Raw genomic sequence first — 21141 nt, 5'->3', positions numbered from 1 at the left:
CAGAAAATCAATGTGGCCTTTAGCCCAAGCACAACTTTTATTTCCAGAATATCCAAAGCCTGCTGTCTGCTGCTTCTGCATCATCAGTGGAGCCAAGGGCCAAGGTGTGGTGGGTTAAGCTGACCCCATTCCTGCAAGGTACTGCTTCCTGACTCAGAACATGTAAACACTTTTACTTGATTGAGCCAAGATTGGAAAAAAAATACATTTAAAAAAGTATAATTTGTTCTTTTTTATGTTTTAGTTTTAAATATTTAAACATGATCAAAGTCTGGTACTATTATTTATGACAAAATCAACTAGTATTTATCACATTATTTGAAATAGATATACTGCAGTTATATAGAATTTTCTAATAAAATGATCAACCCTAAATGCTCCATGACTTTTTAAAAACTATGCACATACTAACTGTATAAAATATCTAAATATCTGTGTTGATATTTAAGTTTTTTCACCTTTTGAAACAAAGAAACTAAAAAAACTTTATAAAAAATATATATTGGATTTTAAAGTCTATCAGGTTTCATCACATTCATTGTTAAGTCTGCACAAACTTGGTGGTGTACATTAAAGGCCATGTTGTTTGCTGACACCAGTGTTCAGCTTAAGAGAAAGATCAGCTGGTAGGAAAAAATACAAGAATTTATACCAATAATGTTTATGATTGCAGGTTGTGCCAACTCAGCCATTACAACCATTGATATATTAAAAATCAGGTGACGTCTTAACTGTATTACTGTGTAACATTGTCAAGACCTGTCTGTGTACTCGAGCCTGTCAAAACATCTTTCTCAGTGTTTATTCCTACTGTTTCCGTGACGCTGACTTGTCTTGAAGTGTCAGTAATGAGGTAACCGAAGTAGCGAAGTGTCCTGTTCTACAAATGGATGAATGGTTTGTTAGCCCGAGCATTCCTGAGTAGTGAACTGCTGTCTGTGAAGTCTACAGTGCACAAGGCCCACCATCCCCATGTGAGTGTTTCTTCCGTGGCTGACTCAGACGAGGTTGACAAAGACAGGAAGTTACCAAGAAGGAGTGAGGAGGGGGAGGGGCAGAGCCAGACAGGAAGCATTCAGCGAACAAATTCTGATGAAAAGCTGAGGGCCGGGGTCCCTGGTTTGTTTTGGCACCTTTTAATGAGAAGTCATTGGGCACTGAAGCTAGAAGCACAATGGTGGCACTAAGTTAAGATGGCTGCGATGCTGACAGGTGGTAAGCCGTCATTAGGATGTGAAATGCAATGAAACGCTGTTTTATGGTTTACCAGACAGGTGATAACTGTCGCCGTGTGGAAAAATACAATTTCTGCTGTTTTCAAGAAAGTGGTTGATTCAATGATAAACAAAAGGTTTATTTTAACTGGACAGAATAACCTCGGATGTAAAGTAATTGCCATTGAGCAGTAGGACACATGTTAGGCTGGCGTTTCAGCTATAATTGAACAGCCTCCACTCGCCTTCGTTACACTCACAACCCACTGACCCCAAAAGACCTTCAACATCAACATAACGGTGTCGTCATTCATTTATAAGAACAGAATAAAATCCTTCTCACGGTGTCCATAAAAAGACCATTTGGATGGCCTTGACTCCAGCAACTCAGTCGCTTCCAGCTGCTGAGTGAATAACTTTGGGAGGGAGATGGGCTACTAGAATACTGATCTTCAAAGTCAGTCAGACTAAGCTGGTAAATATGGGAGGTGTTATTTCATCTGAATGCAGCACAGGTCTCAAGTTAGAGCAACTGATAGATGGTTTAGTTTTGTAACTGTATCCAGAAATATTGACTAAACAGAAGTAGCAGTCATCATAGTGATTCAGTGACTCCCTCTGAAACCCAAGCTCCTCTTTTTCCGTAGTTGATGCTTGGAAGTTTTCAACACTCGCCCGACAAACTCAATGATGTGCCCGTCGCTTGCCTTGTCACAATTTCATACCAAAATAATACAAATATTCCTTTCTCAGAAAATCAGTAAAGTTTTGTTGTTGTTTAGATGTGAAAAAGCATTCACAGATAAAGCAAAAAATATCTGGATCATGTTTACAATTGCAAAAAATATGATGTGATAGAGCAAAATGGATATTTTTCAAATAGACAACCCTAAATTAGTAAAAAAGACTGCTAGATTTTATACAGCAACTGTAATCATACCCATAAAATGTTAATGTAGCGATAATAACTAGCCACTTGGCCTTTTAAAGCTCAGTGAATAGCCATTGAGAGGGCCCAGGGTTGAAATGTAGGGCCCTTCTGTGTGGACTTCATGTACATGTGTGGGTTTTTCCCCCACGAGCTCCAGTTTTTCCCATCGTTAAAAACAGACTAGGGTCATTCTGCTCATCTGATCCCAGGCCATGCTCGTAGCAGTAATTTTTAATGTCAAACATTTTCACATCACGGTTAAATGAAGGTAATTAACAACAAATGGCGTTCATGATCCAGAGATGAAGTAGGGTCCTTTTTTTCTTTCACATTTCAGTTTTTCTTCTACAGCCAGCATGCTGTTGAAAGATAAAGCTGCATTCCCTTCTGGGTGATGGTTAGATAAGCGCGCACAGGTGTTTATTATGCTGCACCTGATATTTAACTGTCCCCCAGTTCAGCTTAGAGCAACTCTTCAAAAGTATAAGACACACAACTTGTGGTTACTCAGTCATCAACCGGGTGACATCATACCCGCTGCCTTGGGCTTTTTTTTTTTTTCTTCTTTTTTTTTTTAAAGGTACGTGTGTTTTGTTTAAATCCAGAGTAACAAACTACCAAAAGAATGACTGACAAAGCTACGATTGCTTTAACTTTGCCAAAAGTGTTTATGTATTGCGTCGAAGAGATATTAGCTGAGGTTGAACCGGGCTGTACTTTTGTGTAATACTGATCTGTACCACCAGATGGTGTAGTGAGTCAAGGTAACCTTTATTTAACCAGCATATTCCTATCTACAACTATGCCCTGGCCAAAGACCAAGCCCCTTGAGGAAATGGGGGTAGCTCAAAGAAATGGCAGTTAAATAGCAGCACACAGCTGAGAACATCTCAACCCACCCATGTGTGAAATGCTGCCCCTGCTGGTGAAAGTTTTACCTAAATTCTGTAGGTGGTAAATGCAAAATGTACCTCGTTAATTATGTTTAAAAACTTGCCCCAGTGTTCACTTATATGAGACGCGTTGTCACAATATTGGTAGAAACCAATAATAAAATGGCTCCCTCACTGGGACATTGGAGAAGCTGCATCTCAATACAGTCCCTAATGTTACTGTATCACAGATCATTAGATATTTCAGTACATCCTACACACAGTCTTATCTGCCCTACCTCAAAGCAAGAAATCTGAAATATGTCATGATGTCGTTATTTTTAGATCATTCAATGAGCTCATGCGAATGTGAGGCATCTGTCATCAGTCTGTCCTTCCACAATTCACAAAAGCCACCACTCCTCAAGAGCAATGGTAAGGTTTTAGTAAAACTACATTCATTTGTTCTGGGCCTTGACTTCTCAGTGATTCTAATTTCAAACTATTTGAATTTGTTTGTAAAGCCAACTGATGGCAACAAAACCTGTAACATTCTTTCTGTTCTTCACACATTACAGGGAATTAAACTGCACATGAACTGCAATAGATCATGAACTGGATGAGCTAATGCATCCCTGACGTTCTGGTCAACTCCTCTTAGCTTGCTAACAGTAATGAGAATGCACCCCATTCAGGATGAGCAGCTAAACAAATGCATACCAGATGAAGTTAAAGAATAGATGGCAGGTTTTTTGCCCCCTTAAGTATTATTCTTAATATTTAAAGGCATGCACTGGGACCACATCACCAGTGTGATTTTCTTGAAAAGTAAATTTGCTGCATTCCCAGTTTGTTGCCCTTTTAAAGAGAAATGTCCTGCTGGTGCCAAGAGAAAGAAGAAATATTTCTGGACAATCTGCCAGGCCAGTAAACCGCTACACATTCGCCATGTGTCTGAACCAAGCTAGATCAAGGAGTAGATTAGAGTTTCTTTGCTCTGTGTGTATGTGTACTGTGTATAAATAGCACATGTGGCAGCACTTACCACGCTCTTTTTATTTAAGGCATTTCCCCTCCCTGCCTTTCTCACCATGCTCTGGTTGACGGGACTGTAGCAGAAGCCAGGAGTTGAGTTCCCAGGCCTTCATCTTGACAAATGTGTCTCTCTTTTTATTTATTCGACAAGTCAAAGAGGATCTGAGACTTCATCTTCAGACCACCTGGCTTCAGAATAAAGAGGTTTTCCAACATTTCCTTTCTTTCTTTGAGTCAAAGTGCTGCTGCTGCTGCTGCTGCTGCTTCCACTGACATGCATGAGTAGGATTTCCCCATATGGTGCAGACCCGTGGAACCAGCCAAACCCACAGTACAGTAAACACTCTCTGAAACATACCATCAGCTGCAGACTTCACAACCATGACTGAATAGGTCCTAACCTGCCATTTTAAACTCTTGAGGCCAGCAGCAGTGAATGCAGGAGGCCTTGCGTTTGTTCATTTTGCATGTTGGCACAGCATGATGTATGGTAACAGTGCCATGTAATCCATTATGCCTCTATTTTGAACTACATTGCATGCAGAGAAGCGCCATGCTCTTCTACTTTAACTTCTACTTTAGTTATAAACCTGGATTTATTGTTCTCTGAATTTTCCCATTGTAGGTCTGTTCTTGTTCAGTTAATTAGTCTGTGGTCTGTGGATCAGAGCAGAGGATGGTTGACTGGTTTTGGAGGCTGTGGGTGTGGAGAGTTGGCCACGATTGATGGTTCTCTAGCGGGAAGCTTGAAGCAGGCTTTGACTATATGACTGTGATTCCCTGCAGCATGGACAGCTTTCTGCAGGTCAAACAGCAACAAAACTAAACCAATTTGGGGATGAAATAATAATTTGAATCATCAGGAAATATCTTGATTTGCATTTAAATCATTGAGATGCAAAAATAATGTAAAATTATAAACTGAGACCAATGGTGATGAGATCAAAGTGCTTTTAGTTGCTTCTAACTAGTGTAGTAAAAATAAAATTCTGGATTTACACAGGGTAGTCTTCTACCAGGTCCACTTTCAGTCATTACCACATTTTACTCTCTATGAGGATAACTACAGTGGAGTAGGGGCAGGGACAGTTCTTTCCTGAAACTCGAGGACCCAGACTGTGGTTGCACACTACATTTGAGTGCATGACGTGACACCTTAAAGTGGACCTTTCATGCTCATTTCCATCCCTGTATTTTTATTCTCATACTCTTTTGAAGTAAAGATTGAATTGACCCTTTCCTCACTTTTCTACATCCTGACTTCCTGTCCTTTTTTCCTTATCACAGATTTCTTTTTGTATTCCTTTATCACTTAACTGAAACGTTGGCTTGGTTTCCTTTCCAGAAAAGCCCAAACTCTCACATTTAAGTGTGTCTTTAAAATAAATCTTTAAGTCCTGAGGTTTTAGTTTTATGCAGTTTAACCGGATGTCAGTGATGGCACCAAATTTCAACCTCATCTTATTGGCTGCCCCTCATACACTGAAGGTTTAAACAACAGCTAGGTGGCAATGCCACAGTGTGCCTTAGTTCCATGTTTAGCATCAGCCTCCACCATCGTTAAAAGTACAGATGTATGACAGAAAATCAGGAACATAATTACATGGTGTGGGTCCCGTTTAACTTTGGAACTCTGTGATTTAAAATGAATGAACTGACAACGTGCCTGAAAGCATGCCTAGCTGCTGATTTCTTATAGTGATAGCTCAATTATAAGGGTGAATTGCCACATCCCATCTTGGTAGCAGAACTGGTGTGTAAAATGTGTCAAAGTGACTGGTGTGTAGTCACTTTAACATGTTCAGACCAGCTTTTGGTTTCATGCATGCACACGTTACATCACTAGCCTCTCTGACACAGTGAGAACATCCAGCTGCTGTAGGTCCATCTCTCAGCAGCATAGTAGTATAATACTGAGCTTAAAATGCTGACCAATGACATGTGCTGGTGATGATGTCACCTGTTAAAGGAGCTGATTAGCAGGGCGCTTTGCAAATCACCCTGTTAAGGTGATGCAAAACAGTACCCAATTGTTTTATAGAAGAATTGTTAGGGCTAAAGCAACAAGAACTTTAGTGCATTTAAATATGCCTTTGGTGTGTCAGCGTGAACATTTTAACTTGTGGTTTCCGCTTATCAAAGCCAGCTGAATGGTGTCTGTGTTCCGTTAAGGACAGCTTTGCATGTAGCATCTATGCTGATACCATTTTATCCTCTGTACCGTGACTAATATGGTCTGTTTTATGCTTAATTGCCTAAATCGGTCATAATTTCAAACTTGAGTACATACATGTAAACTCTACCTTCAAATATGTCAAAGAGAGACATTTAACTACTGTCTATTTGTATGACTGAATGAGAATACTAAGAACTAAAAGGGCAAAGGTCAAGACAGAAAACCATATATCCTTCTTCCCAAGCAGAGTCTTTTATGCCATCTGGTTGTCCTCAGAGCACTGAAGTGAAGCAGTATGTGTGCACAAAGCAGAAAAAACATGAATACAAGTTCACACACCCAAAGAGCAGCGAGGTTACCTTTAATAGCCACGGGGACCCTGTGCTGCTTACAACATATTCGCTAAGCCCAACCTTGGAATGTGCGGCAAAGACTCTGACACTTACTGAGCATGCCCAGACAGGCAGTGTTTGGGAGTAACAGGTGAGTTGGTACAGAGTTGATCAAAAAAGTCAGTTGCTGACTTCTAATTCCTTTTTTTTGGAACAGAAGGTACAGAGAAACTAAATACATCACACGCTGGATGTATTTAAATGAATACAAATGCAAACAGCTGTGAGCATCGTACTGTGTGGTTAAGCACAACGCTTGAATTCATGCAACATGATTGGCTGGCAAAATGGTTGGCTCTTCTGCCAAGCCTGAAAGAAACTGAATCAGGTTGAGCAACTTTGTCAGCCCGGTGAGGATCTTGGCGCCATTTATTTAGTATTTTAAATTCTGTGAACGAAGTTTAGTTGCATTAATCGTGACGCAGAACTGCTTAAGTTGCATTGGATACAGCTGTACAAACTATACACACGGGTGATTGGCATCTTTCTGCTGAGTGATTTGATGCAAGTGACTTGATTATTACAGTGACACCTAATGTGATCAATGCACTCACTTACTTAAAACACAAGTAGGGACACCTTAACTGCATGCTCTGCCAACCGAGAGGATCCAAACAAGCTAGATCACTTTCAGTGCAGCAGCAAATCGTTCAAGTTTGTTTTTGAAAAAAAATGAAAAATACAATCTCATCTCAAGTGAGGCACGCTGAATGTAAGACTGCATGCATGTGCAGTCATACCACAGAAACTGGTGCCCGTGTTCCTCCTGCCAATCAGAGCTCGACTTTGCAGCCAATGTGCAAATTAACTATTGGAAGAAGGCGGGTCATTTATATCACGGTGCTTCCAAAACGTAAATCTCAAAATAGTCCTGGAAAGCCAAGTGTTGCAACACACACACACACACACACACACACACACACACACACACACACACACACACACACACACACACACACACACACACACACACACACAAAAATGTATTACACTGTTGTTTGCACATCCTCCAGGATGTCTCATCTCTGTCTTAATAACAATGACACATGAGTCACACTTTTGCAAGAAAGAAACTAATATGAAGAGGAGTCATCCACCCTAATTAGACAATCCTTTCACTGTGAAATGAAATGCTAAAAGTGCCAACAGTGCTGTATCCTCCAGAACACCATAAAGCTCAAACAAAAGCTATGAAAAGGATCTCAGTGAAGGCAGCAACTGTATTGTAATGTCTTAGTGGGGAAATTTCTCATTTAACAATGAGTTTCAGTTCAACTTATTCATTAATTCATTCTAAATAGTGACATATGAGTTACAGTGTTTGGAAACTTGAGGCTAACTACAAATATTTCACAAATGAATTGGGGCAGCAGCACGTTGGTATAGGTTAGCTTTAGTTAGCTAGTCTTCCCTGTAGCTGCGTTTCCTCAGAGTACTAAATTCTTCTGACATGCATGTTGAGGCGTAGGACATCCAATTATTCTAAACTGGCAGTAGTTGTGTTTTTCTGTCTTTTGTGGCTTCGTGTTAGCCCTCAAGTTGTACACACACGTTGTACCTATCCATTTCCTTAAGGCACAAAGTAATTGGAATGGGACTTTGGGGGTTGACCTTGTGCTTAAGCATGATTTGGCAATATTCTTTAGAAAGCATAATGTAGAAATTTGATAATGTGCTAAAAAATGATATGGCAATACTATGTGATACTCTGCACTTCAACCATCAAAAATAGCCTAGAAAACAAACCAGAAAGCTACTTTTCTCTCAAACATAGAATTGTTTCTCTTGTGTTTCTAATGTTGTCTACTATTTGAGCGTTTCAGATGCTCATCTTGACTGTAAATGATGCACAGAGTGTAGATCTGATCCAATGGCAACAACATTTACAAAACAAATACACCCCATTCCTTCAGCATTTCATGTGCACAGATCGACCTGCTCACTCAGATGGCATGTAAAAGCTTCACACTGTGACACACACCCTCATCGGAACTGCCAACAAAGGTACAGAGGAAGAGAGGTTTGCCAAGGTGGAGAGAGAGAAACACTGCTCATGCTCAGAAGATGTACATATGATCCGAATTGCATTAACTTCACACAGCCTCTGGCTTTCTAGTCGTTTCTGTCACTTCCGATTTATGTGCTGCTTTGTGTTTGCATTGTTACCATTGTTACTGTCTCTGACGCAATCCTGCAGCACAGCGTGCCACTTCTTCTGCTCCTTCTCGGTCATCACACAGAAGTAGTGGTGGCGGGCGTATGGGTGCCACAGGATGAGGGGGAACCCGGTTGCACACTTGATGAATGGGTTACTGCCCACTTTGGCCTTGACACCTGCAATGGACCAGATGATGAATTGAGATTTCAAAAGCACTTTAGGAGAGGGAAATAATGATGTTTAATATTACTATAACAATCCGACAAACTGTGGAGGGGGGGAAATATACTAATGACATAAGTATTTATTTTTGTAGACACGCTAATCGTGTCATAACTTTCCACCATTATAGATGTACGGACAATCATGGTCACATTATAGGGTTAAACGAATAAGGTCCCAGTCCCACAGACTTATAGTCGAGTCAATGACTCCTGGGAAACCCCAGTTGCTAGGCAAAAATGTGTATTCCCCAACAAGTTAGAAATACCTCTTTGCACTTGCTCTGGCTGCTAGCAGATTGCTGCAGTTGGCTAGTTTGCATTGAATACGATGACTCACCTACAAATGCTCACCAGCAACTCTGAATGGAGCAATGCAAACTAGAAATAACTATGGTCACAATCTGCTAGGGACGAAAGCAATCATAAGGAGGTTTTTGGTACAGCACTGCTCCTTGAGACTGATTTTACCTAGTGACTGCCAGCAGCCTCCAGGAAGCACTCACCAACCAGATGGTGGATTCACTTTCTTTTTTTCTTTTTTCTTTTTTATATCTACAAGCCATAGTTTTATTATGTCCAATGTGGTGGACAACTCTTAAACAATGTGGGCATAGCACCACAAAAACCCAAAGAGAGAGTCATTTTGAGCCCTTTGCATCTTAAAAGGGGCTTAGTCATTTCAGAATTTGTGTGTTATTTTCTAACCTGGCAGACTTTTATTAATCAGCTCCATGTACTCCTCCATTGACGTCAGGGCCTTGTACCCGGCGCAGTTGATGGTTAATTTTGGGTGCAGTCCCCGTTCGTGTGCCTGTTGGTGGTGAAATGGTTTTCATGCAGGTGACCAAATTGTCTAACCGGACATAGGTCGAGTGCCGTAAGTAGCTTTACTCACAGCTTTGCTCTCATAGAGGTTTATGGTGTAGTCCTTGGGCACAAAGACAAAACGATTCCTCCATTTCCGATTCTCCTCCAGGTACTGAAACAGACTCCCTGAGAAGATGGTGCAACCTGCCAGAGGGTCCTGAAAAATGCAAACACACACACAAAAGATTGCATGCGTTACTGTACCTTAGGATACAAACTCTAACAGGTGTGTATACTGTGCATTATTGAGACAACTGGGTGTTGTTACAATCTCCCATAACTAATCAACTTGACGCTTAACAGGTTTTTCCAAACGTGACAGGGTGGAGTTTTCATTTTGTTTTTCTTTTGTTTTTTTACTGAAACATGTTTACAAAAGGATATACACCACCCACTTTGTTTTCCTGTCTTGGATTAAACAATAATTGCTCAGATAGGAAGAAAAAACAAAGGCTTACTGCTTCCGAGCGACTGAAACGATAGGCCCAAAACATAATGATGATTATAAAATGGCTTGGCTTCTGTTTGCTAACAGCTGCAGACTTTTACGTGGATTTTGTGGCAGGGTCACTGGTGGTGGCGAGTGGGAGGGTAAAAGTGCCCGATCAGCTCAGAAACCAATCAAGTATTTATCTATAAGTTAAAAAATGGGAAGGGGGTTCAAATAGATTCCACTACAGTTAAATATTAAAGTTTTTTTTACACATTTAGTCCAGTATTTTAATAACTCAAAGTCTTTTGAAACAGGATAGTTTCTTGCTGTGTGCTGGATCACACGAGCAGCTGACTCCCACACAGTGACCAGAAAAGATGAACCTGCATAAGAGAAACAGCACCTCTGCTCGTGTGTAAAATGTGCTCCACTTTCCCTCCAGAGTTAGAAAACATGGATTTAAAAAAAAAAAAAAAATCCAGCCTTCAACAAGTGACCACAAAGATAATAGGGAACACAAAGACCGCTGAGAAATAAAGCAGGGGGCTTGCTCATTAGGTAATGTCCTTGTACATTCCCAAAGATGACCTCATTCATGCACTGTGTGCATCATCAAAGTCTGTTGGCTGTCCCACCTGTGTGTATGTTTAAACAATGCCAAAACTCTGATGTACTCATTTCTTACTTTGTCCATCCTGCTCACTCCCAATAAAACCTTTAACTCCTGTCTTTTTGTCAGTGCCACCATCTCCAAACCACACGTCATGGCCGGTCTCACTAACATCTTGTAAACCTCTCTTTCACTTTTACTGATATCCTTCCTGACACTCGTTTCCACCTGCTCCACCATGCCTGTGCTCGCCTCTCTTCTTCATCTCTTTAGCACTGTCTGTTGCTTTGGATGGTTGACCACAGGGCTCACTGTTTCACGCGTCTCCATCACATTCACACACATGCATTCTGTCTTGCTTCTACTGACTTCTATTCCTCTCCTATCCAGAGCATACCTCCACCTCTCCACGCTCTATTCCACCGGGCTGTCTCTTGTGGCTTTATTAAATGTTCAGAAATATAAACAGAGGGGGTCTGAGGGGGCCAGTGGAGGCCACTATTTTATTTGTTTTTTTCCCATTGAATGACCAAGTGTCATACCTTTCTGTGAAGCAGCTGAGACTGCGTCCCTCCTCCTCCTTCTATCTCAAAGCGGACGCTGTTGAAGAGGGCGACTGCATACTGCTGCTCGTACACTTGGCTGAACTCTTTCATCCATTCTCTGGTCCGAGCTGCAGGGGGAGAGACACACACACACACACACACACACACACACACACACACACACACACACACACACACACACAAAATCAGCGTCGTCTTCTGCACCAGTGCATGATTAACACAATCTATCTTATGTCTTATAGTAGAAGGACAAAAGATAAGTTCTGCAGTTTTCTTTCACAAGGTAACTTTAGAGATTTATAAAGTCAGAAATTGACCTAATTATACTACTTAAATGCTTAATACTTTATTTTGAATCTGGCAACCCAAGTCAGAGAGAAAAGAAATTAGATTCCTGAAAGGACAGACTGGTTCACTCTATTCCAAGCATGTTTTTCAAAAGTCACCAGTGCTGCAGTTTAAATTTCATTGTCAAAAATTAACTGGGTTAGATAAAGAGCTGCTGTTCTCATGTGAAGGCACGCTGTCTCTTTCACTTGCTTATTTAAAGGCCTCAACCTTTACTCCTGCTATCGGTTCTTTATGAAAACTCCCATATAATAAAATGTAAAGTGGACATTTGAGATAGCGATTCTCAGGCAAAGCTCAACAAAGAGGTACCTCTCATGTATGATCGGCACAAACCGTTGTATTAAGTGAAGCTCTAACAGACTCACAGCTGAAGTATTACTTCAGTCATTACATAAATTTTAAAGCAACACTTTGTTTTGTTCAATTTCATTTTAATCGTACTGAATTTAAACTATGTTACATTTAAATCAAAAGACAAAAGAAAAGTCAAATCAATCAAAAGAAAAGTTTATGGAACGACTGCATCGCTGGAAATATTGGTTTTACACACACAAACCTTTAAAAGGAGGAACACGAACAAAGAGCTACAGTTATGATGAATAAATGAAAGTATTTTTAGTTTACACTATGTAGCTTTCATAATATTTGGTTCGACCACCTTTATTCTTCAACAAAGCCTGAACTGTCTGAGGAAAGCTGCCTTTGAAATGCTTTAAGTAGTCTTCAGGAATAATTCTCCGGGCTTCTTGAAGGTCGTTTAAAGCTCTCCTTTGGATGTTGGCTGCCCTTTGCTCCATCCTCTGTCGAGATGTTCCCACATTGCTTTAATTGCAAGGATTTAATTATGGGCTTTAATTATGGGCTCTTGGGAGGTCAGTGCATGACTGATAATGTTCCATTGCACTTTTTCTACCCAGATATGCTTTTAGTGCATTGACACTGTGTGTCATTGTCATGCTGAAAAACAAAGCTGCTGTTGATTAGATGATTTCCAGGTGGCGTTGAATAGTGGATCTAAACCTGATGGTACTCTTCTGTGTTCATAATTCCACAACAACACTGTCTAAAGTACAGAGCCTCCACCGTGTTTTACAGGTGGCTGTAGAAACTCACTGTTGCACCTCTCTTTTGAGCTCCTCTGCACATATTGATGACAAATTTGAATTCATAACTTGGTTTCTCAGCCTTTTCTCCCACTTTCCCTTCCTTATGAATTTTGGCTTACAGTTCTTAGGGAACCACCTTCTTGGTGGAAAAATACTATTTCTTTTGCTCTGTCATCTTCGGCATCTTTCATAGATTCAACTAGAGAAATAGGAATAAATTATTTTGATTGTTTTCTTTTTGCGACAGGCTACTAGTAATAAAATGCCTAAAGATACAATTTAAAACTCGTCCTTTACGAAGTTGTCTGTTACATATAGACACAACACTGTTAGCTGCTTTTGTGCTTGAACAATCAGTGTTATCAACAACAATAAAGGAAAGAAATTCCTCTGACAATGATAAGGTACAAGGACTGGGCTGAAAATGAGTGAAAAAACAAAGAAAAACTTTGAAAGGCCTTCAGAGAACCTGGGGAGCTATTGCTCAAGATCACATTCATTTACAAGAAAGTCTGCCTCACTGTAAACAAATTATGAAGAAATGATTGGTGAATCAAAACTTTTGCAAAATGTAAATATGACTCAACCTGAGTAACTTGAGAGCAAAATGTAGCAACAGCACTGTATATTAGAGCATGCATTATACTGGGGTCAGCGGGGGAGCTGGCCCCAGGGAGGGGTCACTTGCCCCTCCCTTCCTTCCCTCCCCATCTCCAGCTGCCTCCCTCTTCCTGCTCCACCACAACCACCCACACATGCAGGGCCTTGGAGTAGGGGTATGTCACCAGGGTGCAGAGGAGGCTACCCCCCCCCCCCCCTCTGTCCCCTTCTGGCTGCCTCTGCCTCAATTTTATCCCACAACTTAGACATTCACATTACTCACACTCTCATTACACATACATATAGGATCTTGGGGGTGGGCACGATACACGGAGTCCAAAGTACCATCAGGGTGTACACCCCACCCCTGGCATCGTTGCCCACCTCTCAATTTTAAATACACGTAGACATTGAGGGCTAGCAGGAGGGACCATGCGCTTACCTGCTGCTCTCTGGCAGGTAGCTCCAAGCCCTCCTGGGTTTTAAATGCACCTTAGAACACACATGCATCAACATTACAATGAGCGGGTGGAGGGAGGTTTGGAGTCTTCTCTCACCCCCATTCTCTGCGACCTGCTGGAGCAGGGGGCTAGGACTAGGTCTGCCTCCCCCCACCGCAGGGAAAAGGGAAACACCACCTGGCTCTGGGTGCAGTTCCCCCCTCCAGGGGCGGGGGCACCTAGACCCGGTTTGTAGAGTACGCTTGGGGAGTGTGATCGTGTGTACAGCGTCTCTTTATGTCTGTCTCCACGTTGGTTGAGTGTGGAGTAAGTGCATATGAGAGCATGAGGGTGGGAATGGATGTTTGTATCTGTGTGTGCCTGTATGTCTGTGTCTATATGTCAGGTTGGGTGTCAGGCGCCACCTCTCTGGGGACATCTCAGGCCCTCCAAGGTTTGGAGGCCTATCTCCCCCTACCACCACTTCCCCTGCCAGTGGCGGACTCCCTCAGACATCGGTGCGTTGGTGGTTCTTTGTGTCCGGGGATGGGCGTCCAGGTACACACCGGCTCACTCCTTGGCGGCCGCTTATCGGGGCCTGGAGCCTGGGGCTCGCTCGGGCCACTTTGGAGGTGGGGTGCCCCCGGCCTCTCGGCCTGGGGCTCGGTCACTCAGGCGCAGCTGGCTGCCGGCGGAGCTCACGGGCGCGTCACTGCAACTCCCCCTGGCTTCTGCTCCGCGGCTGCTGAGTGAGCCCTCATCTGGGACTCTCCTCAGCTCTTACTGGAACAGTGGCGCAGCTGCCCCTCTGTTGGTCTTCCTTGGTCTCTTGTGTTCTGGGGGCCTCTGGATGTCTGGAGTTTTGATCTCCTCCACACCTGCTTCATGCCCTGGAGGACGGGGCTGTGGCCCCCCCACACCCTCTAGCAGATCATCACATGAAGGAACCTTTTAAAAACAAGCGCGTCCATGCTCACAGGTGTACACACGGGTGATCACATCCACAAACTACACCCTTTTTGGCTCCTACCTCAAAGCACACTGTGTTCTGTTGATCTTATGTGCTGCACAATAATGTTTAACATTTAGTATTTACTGTCATATTCTCATATATCATTGTGATGTTGTTTATTCTATTACTCTTGTTCTCTTCTGCTTGTTTTCTTTTTTCTTTCTCAGCAGGTGATTGATATATGCATTTTTTTTTCCTGCCCGTTCTGTTGGTTTTTGTCTTTTGCCCTTCTCCCCCGTCCCTCTTCTCAGCTGTTTCTCTTCCCCTCTTTCTTTCTCCCCTTCTTTCCCCCAGTCAAGTCTGTCCCGTATTCAGTAAGTGAAAATAAAATAAACAATAAAAGGTGAATCAAATGGACCATTACGGCAAGGCTGGGATGGTCAGTTTGGTAAAGTAAATCCGTTGGGCATCTTTCTTTGCCTTTAGACAACAATTCTGATGGCAAAAGAGTCAAACGGGACAGGCCAAAAAAAAAAAAGAAAAAAAAAAGAGCATGCATTATATTTCAGCCGACGTCCATAATTTATTATGCAAATAACTTGAAATAATGCCAACTCTCATGAAAAAATACTATTAGGTAAGTGCACAATACAGTAGAAAAAATACTCTGAAATGATCCTTTAACTTGTTTTAAGTCATCTCAAAATCTGATATTTAAACTCAAACTTGAATTTCTAAAAGGAATATTTAAGTTTACACAAACGAACCATTTGTAACTTCTTTGAGCATTTCAGACTATAGTGCACATTTGTTAATGCAGTTTGGAGGTTCTGGACAAACCAAAACCTGACAACATTTGCTCAGGCTCCAGTAAATGGCAGCTGCTTTCTCTTCATCGTTTGTATATATCAAATTATTAAGTTCTGAATATATCTGTTAGCGTAAGTCCTTGTTTGTATAAAAGCAAAGCCTCCTGGTATTGCTGAAAGACTTTTCTGTGTTCCACATATCCTCGAGATTTGTTATCTGTCGTCATTCAGCTTCCTAATAAATAGACTGAGAAGCTGCTGGAGGGGACAAAGGCTTTTCCCACGTTCTAATGCTGGAAAAGAGTTGGTGTTCGAGCTGATCAGTGTCTTTGGCTCATTCAGCAGCATATAGTGTTGACTATGATCTGTTTATGGAAGGAACGACGCAGGAAGGAGGGAGCCAGCTTGCAGTGGGAGAGCAGGAAGGAAAGAGCTGACAGGACAGGATAGATGGAGGGAATGCGGAGGAGACTGGGGACAGGGACACGCATTTAAAAACACCATGACATACCAGGATGAGAGGGGAGGGCAGGTTAAGGGGCTGCAAGATAGCGAGGCACCTGGAAAAACTAAACATCAGCAAGTACTTTAAATTGTTCCAGACGATGGCTTTGAATCTCTCGTCAGGTTTGTCATTCCATTCCTTTTATTGAAGGATTTTTTTCTTCATCCTCGGTGGGTTTATCAGACAGGGTCTGCCTTCAGAACAGTTAGTCTCAGAAAAAATGCAGAGGATATCTGATTTTGGATGGAAACTCTCTTTATCCTGGCTAAATTTCCTCTAGATTACGCTCCGGTTACTGTGGCCTCCACTGCAAACTTGCAGAGAGTTGGTACTTTCCACCGTTCGCCTTGCTGAGCCAAAATCAGCAGACTAGGAAGCTGTAAATGAGCACTTAGAAATTAAAACAAAGCCCACATCATAAAATACATACTCGGTTCTCTCATTCAAACTGTATAGCCATGTGCTATAGTTGTTACAACCCTCCTCCATCTCTTGTTTGCTATTTACTTTACATGTGACATCATGGAATAGAGTAAAAATGGAACTTTTGGTACTTTTTATACGCCATACTTAAGTATTTTCCAGTGTTTGCATGTCCTTTTAGAGGATTAAATGAAACAGGAAATGGTTAGGGTTAGCTTCAGACTCTGAGCTGGAAAGTAATTTATCACAAATACCTCCAACAAAAAAACCACATATTTTAGCTTTCTTTTTTTTTTCTTGTATAAGAATTACAGACTCTCTATCAGTGCTTCCTATGCTTACTTAAAATCTTAAGCCCATAACCCAGATTCATGACCTTGATGTAAACCTTTGTTTCATTCCTTCAATTTTTTAAGTGCATTTGTAATGAATAACAAATAACAGTAGGCAAGAGCATGGAGGAACTGATGGCAGAAGGACACTGCAGACAAAAAGGCATTGTTCAGTAGATGTACACTGAAGTGGGCTTAAGATTAGCAAAGGACAGCAGGGCCCACAATCTTTCCAAGTAGGAAAACCGAAGAACAGCAAAGGAAAAGCAGTTTGCAGTGACAAATTCTTTCAGGCAATAAGTAATGAAACTGCAGCCAACTTGAAATGCATTCATGCACTTCTTTGCAGCTATTTTGGAGCATTATCTAAATTGACTTAAATTTTCAGGCTCACTGGGGCATAACAACTGTGTGTATACAACAACCCTTAAAACATGATTTAAGAAGGCTTAAAAGGTTTGCTGACTTTGTTCCAAAATAAGATTTATGAAGTTTTTTCCCAACTGGAAGTTCTCCTCTGCTAGTATGCCCAAGGTTTGAGCTCAGGATTCTTTGAATACCATGGCTCTCTTAGAATAATTACAATTTCCTAAGGCAAATATAATATTTATGGAATAAATGTATGATTAATAAAGATGAGTTGGATATGAATTCTGTCGGTGCTTAAAAACCAAATTGTGCATTTTTTTATAGGAGTGGATTTACAGTTTTGTTGTGAAGGGAGAGAAAGAAAACAATCATCACCACTTATCATTAATCAGTCGTCATTGTCAATCAGTGTCGTCATCAATTACCAACCCTCATTATCATCAATCATTGCCAGCAACTGATGATGATTGATAACAATCAGTCGTCATCAAGCACCAATCCTTATCATTATCAATCATTATCAGTCATCGTCGTCATCATCAATCATCATCCACTGTTTAACATCAAAAGGCTTAGCCAGATAGGTGAGTAGATGAATAAAAATGGTAAAATACTAATAAAACTAAAAAAGGCAGACATGAGCGTGAACATTATTTTCAACAGATTTATAAAACCGTGTGCACAAACAGTCTGAGGTGTGCCTGAGTTAGGCATGTTGTCCCTTTTTATAATTACCTGTTTTGCGTTATGTTGGCAAAAGAGGGCGGTGTCACTCACATGGCAAAGTTCATGTTTTGTTGCTGAATTTAACTATTAGCTTCTTATCTTTTTTACTGCAGTGTTAGTTCTTTTTCTATTGATCTCTAATATGAATACATTTTTTTTATTTTAACTTTATTTTTGAACAGTTTTTTTTTTGTTCCAAGTAACAATGCTGTCATGCTAATGTTTAGCATCAAAGCTACCATCTTCATTTCATTTGTAGCAAATTTCAGAGCAACACGTGCAGCTCCTCAAAGGTGAACACTGTGACTCATCCAGAAAAGTCAGCTGATCACCAGAAACAGCTGACTGGATTTGACTCTAATTCTTTGGCTGTTTTTATCTAAAACCTGCTGTGAAACGATTAATCTACTAACTTATTCTTTGAGGATGATCGCTTATATTTCAAGGGTTTGATAGTAGGCAGCACATATCTAGGCCAAGGTTTGAGTCTGTTGGTTATTTCTGCCTTAAGCAGACCATAGATGGGTGAACATGTGGGTCAGCAGGCAGTTATGATTTGCATGTGTCTCACACACATGGGGTTGCTGTGTGGGTCCTATAGGGGAGGAGATCATTGAGTAGTTGCCTTTGTGGGAGTTAGACACAACAAGATTCCTGACTCAAAAACGCTGACTGGTCTTTACCCTGTCTCACACACGAACTTAAAAGGTGCAAACACATCGACAAGTGGGACCTGGATAAAAAGAAGGTTTTCTTTTTTCTTTAAAGACATGCACAGGTGTTCACTTGTCTTCTGTTGACGTGGGTGTTTTCACTGTGTTGATTTGTAGAAGATACTGGCAGGAAGAACACAGAGAGGGGTGTGTGTGAGAGTCAGACGGCCTGTGACATGTTTCTACCTGCTTCACTTGTTATCTTCCCCTCTCCCTCTGACTAGTCTCTTTATATGGATCTTTTTCTGAGTGGACTCATAAGCAGGAAATACTGCACTTGCGTATTTTAACGATGAAGGCCTGCATGTAGCTAAATGTCATATTTTATACCTTCGCAGCTTTCCACAGTCATGTGGACCCTACATTTTATAGTTTTAACATATTTTATCATTAACAAGCCTTACATTATGACACATGATGATACCTGACTGAGCGCCTTTCAAGAATGAAGACCAGCACATGTGGCTAAGGGCTCCAAAAAGCCAGTAAGACCAGATTGCTTTGTTCCTAAGGTCAAGAACTTTCACATTGAACACCTTGCTTGTACTTTCTAAAGCCCAGTTTCTGCTCATTCTGAATGTCACACATCTTTGGATCAGTATAGGACAGCAGAAAACATGTATTTCTCTGGCCAGAACCCCCAAAGTCACACAAAAGGCAAAAACAAAACCCCTCATATTTGAGAAGTTACATTTGATATTTATCCTTTTATATGTGAACTACCTTTTTTTTTTTTTTTTTTTTACAACAGCCAGATTCTAACAGGGTGATTCTTCCCACTTTTTTTCTATTTCTGCTCACAAAAGGAAAATCCAACAAACACACTCGGTGCCTGAGCCTCTAGAGAATAATTCTGGGTTTCCTCATAGGAGTACTTCTGCCAGCGTATGCACACAAACAGGATTACAACCCTGAACTAAAGGGGCATCCCAGCTGAGGCTGAAATGACCCTGATACAAAAGTCTTAGGAAATGACAAGTCTGGAAGATTGAACTCCATGCATTAAAACAAAAACAAAAAACACTAGTTTTTCCCAAATTCCTGAAGTGGTTTTGATACTCGAACGCATCACCAAGCTACTTCTAGGACAGGGATCACGTTATATCCATTGAAGTATCTCAGTCTTTGTATTGTTCTTCTACTCGCATGACTTTAATAGACGCCCAGACCTGCTGCCCAGCTCACTCTGTGGAGCAATCTGAGACTTAAATAGCAGTCAGTCCATAACTTATACAAACATGCTGCAACATCGGAAACCTACTTATTATCTCTAAGAAACAGGGCTGCAGTGGAGTTGAGATTCATGGGAAGCCTTCAAGTAAAGCACACCTACAAGGCGGTGGCACAAAAGTAACCGTCTATACTTGATTTCTGCAGTTTAGATGATAAAAGTAATATAAATCGATTTTCTTAAAGGCAACAACATGGTCAAAACTCTGTAATAAGATTGTTATAACGCGCAACGGTACTCATCTTACCTGTAATCATCTCCCGCCTATCCTCATCCAGGTGAGAGGAAACCACGTCCCCCATGGTTACAGGAGAGCCTCTGATATCCTCTAAGTATCCTAACTCGGCAGGTTTTACTCCAGGGGAAAATTTCCAGCAGTCTCCGGGCAAACCCTCTGGGAATTTCTCTCACTTTCCCCCCTTAGAGAGGAGCACTGTTCTGGCGTTGGTGCGTTGAGTGTGGGCGCCTTCAGCTTTTTCTAAAAAACAGGAGGAGGAGGCGGTGGAGGAGGAGGAGGACGTGCTGGTGAACAGTGCTGCGTTTCACAGCAGCGGGACACACCCTCTGGGAGTCATCACTGGTCCAACGTGTTCAGTCGGCTGTGCTAAGGGTGTGGCCAGAACCAGGAGCTTAAGAGTATCACAGTGCGTACTGTACGCGAGAGTGTCTGCTTGTAGCAGCAAACTTAATAATGTTAAACTTGACAAATGTTAAAAATACAACCTTAGTGCGTTTATTAGTAAGTTTCTTTAAAATGTTTCTTTTAATGATTTCATGATATTTATATTGTGATTAAAATCAGGAGAAATTAACTAAAGGCTCTTTGAAGTGCGCGCTTTGGGCTCAACGTTGAAAGCGAGTCTATGGTTGGACCCAGTAGCATTTTGCCACACACAGATAAATGCTGCCCCCTTGTGGAAAACATATTTCTTTACTATAATTTTGAAGCAGGCCAGTATCCAAACCAGCTCTTCCAAACATGTTGAATATTTCAGTAAGCGAGTTGATCCTTTAAAAAAAACCCATCTAAAATGCTGGATGTTAAATTGTTCACGTTTATGCAATGATCTCTAATGCTGCTGAAACAGTCTATGAATTTATGGTTT

At 41.3% G+C, this 21141-nt stretch overlaps 1 protein-coding gene across 1 annotated transcript in view; it reads right to left on the bottom strand.

The window, feature by feature from the left end:
• The window catches only part of niban2a (niban apoptosis regulator 2a), a 36500-nt gene extending 15973 nt beyond the window's left edge, over window positions 1-20527 (bottom strand). The window contains exons 1-5 of the mRNA XM_086300200.1: window positions 20283-20527; window positions 11455-11585; window positions 9898-10026; window positions 9708-9813; window positions 8787-8954 (exon numbers count right to left, since the gene is read on the bottom strand). Of these exons, the coding sequence (XP_086156326.1) occupies window positions 8787-8954; window positions 9708-9813; window positions 9898-10026; window positions 11455-11585; window positions 20283-20337 (589 nt within the window). The 5' untranslated portion in view covers window positions 20338-20527. The remainder of the gene's footprint in view (window positions 1-8786; window positions 8955-9707; window positions 9814-9897; window positions 10027-11454; window positions 11586-20282) is intronic.
• Window positions 20528-21141: the final 614 nt, after the last annotated feature.

Source organism: Aulonocara sp. 'chitande type north' Nkhata Bay, linkage group LG7 (genome assembly GCF_057382095.1).
Source record: "Aulonocara sp. 'chitande type north' Nkhata Bay isolate Kocher_YH1m ecotype deep benthic linkage group LG7, A_spYH_male_GT1.1, whole genome shotgun sequence".
Lineage (NCBI taxonomy): Eukaryota > Metazoa > Chordata > Actinopteri > Cichliformes > Cichlidae > Aulonocara > Aulonocara sp. 'chitande type north' Nkhata Bay.
This window is presented reverse-complemented; position numbering and strand designations above follow the sequence as displayed.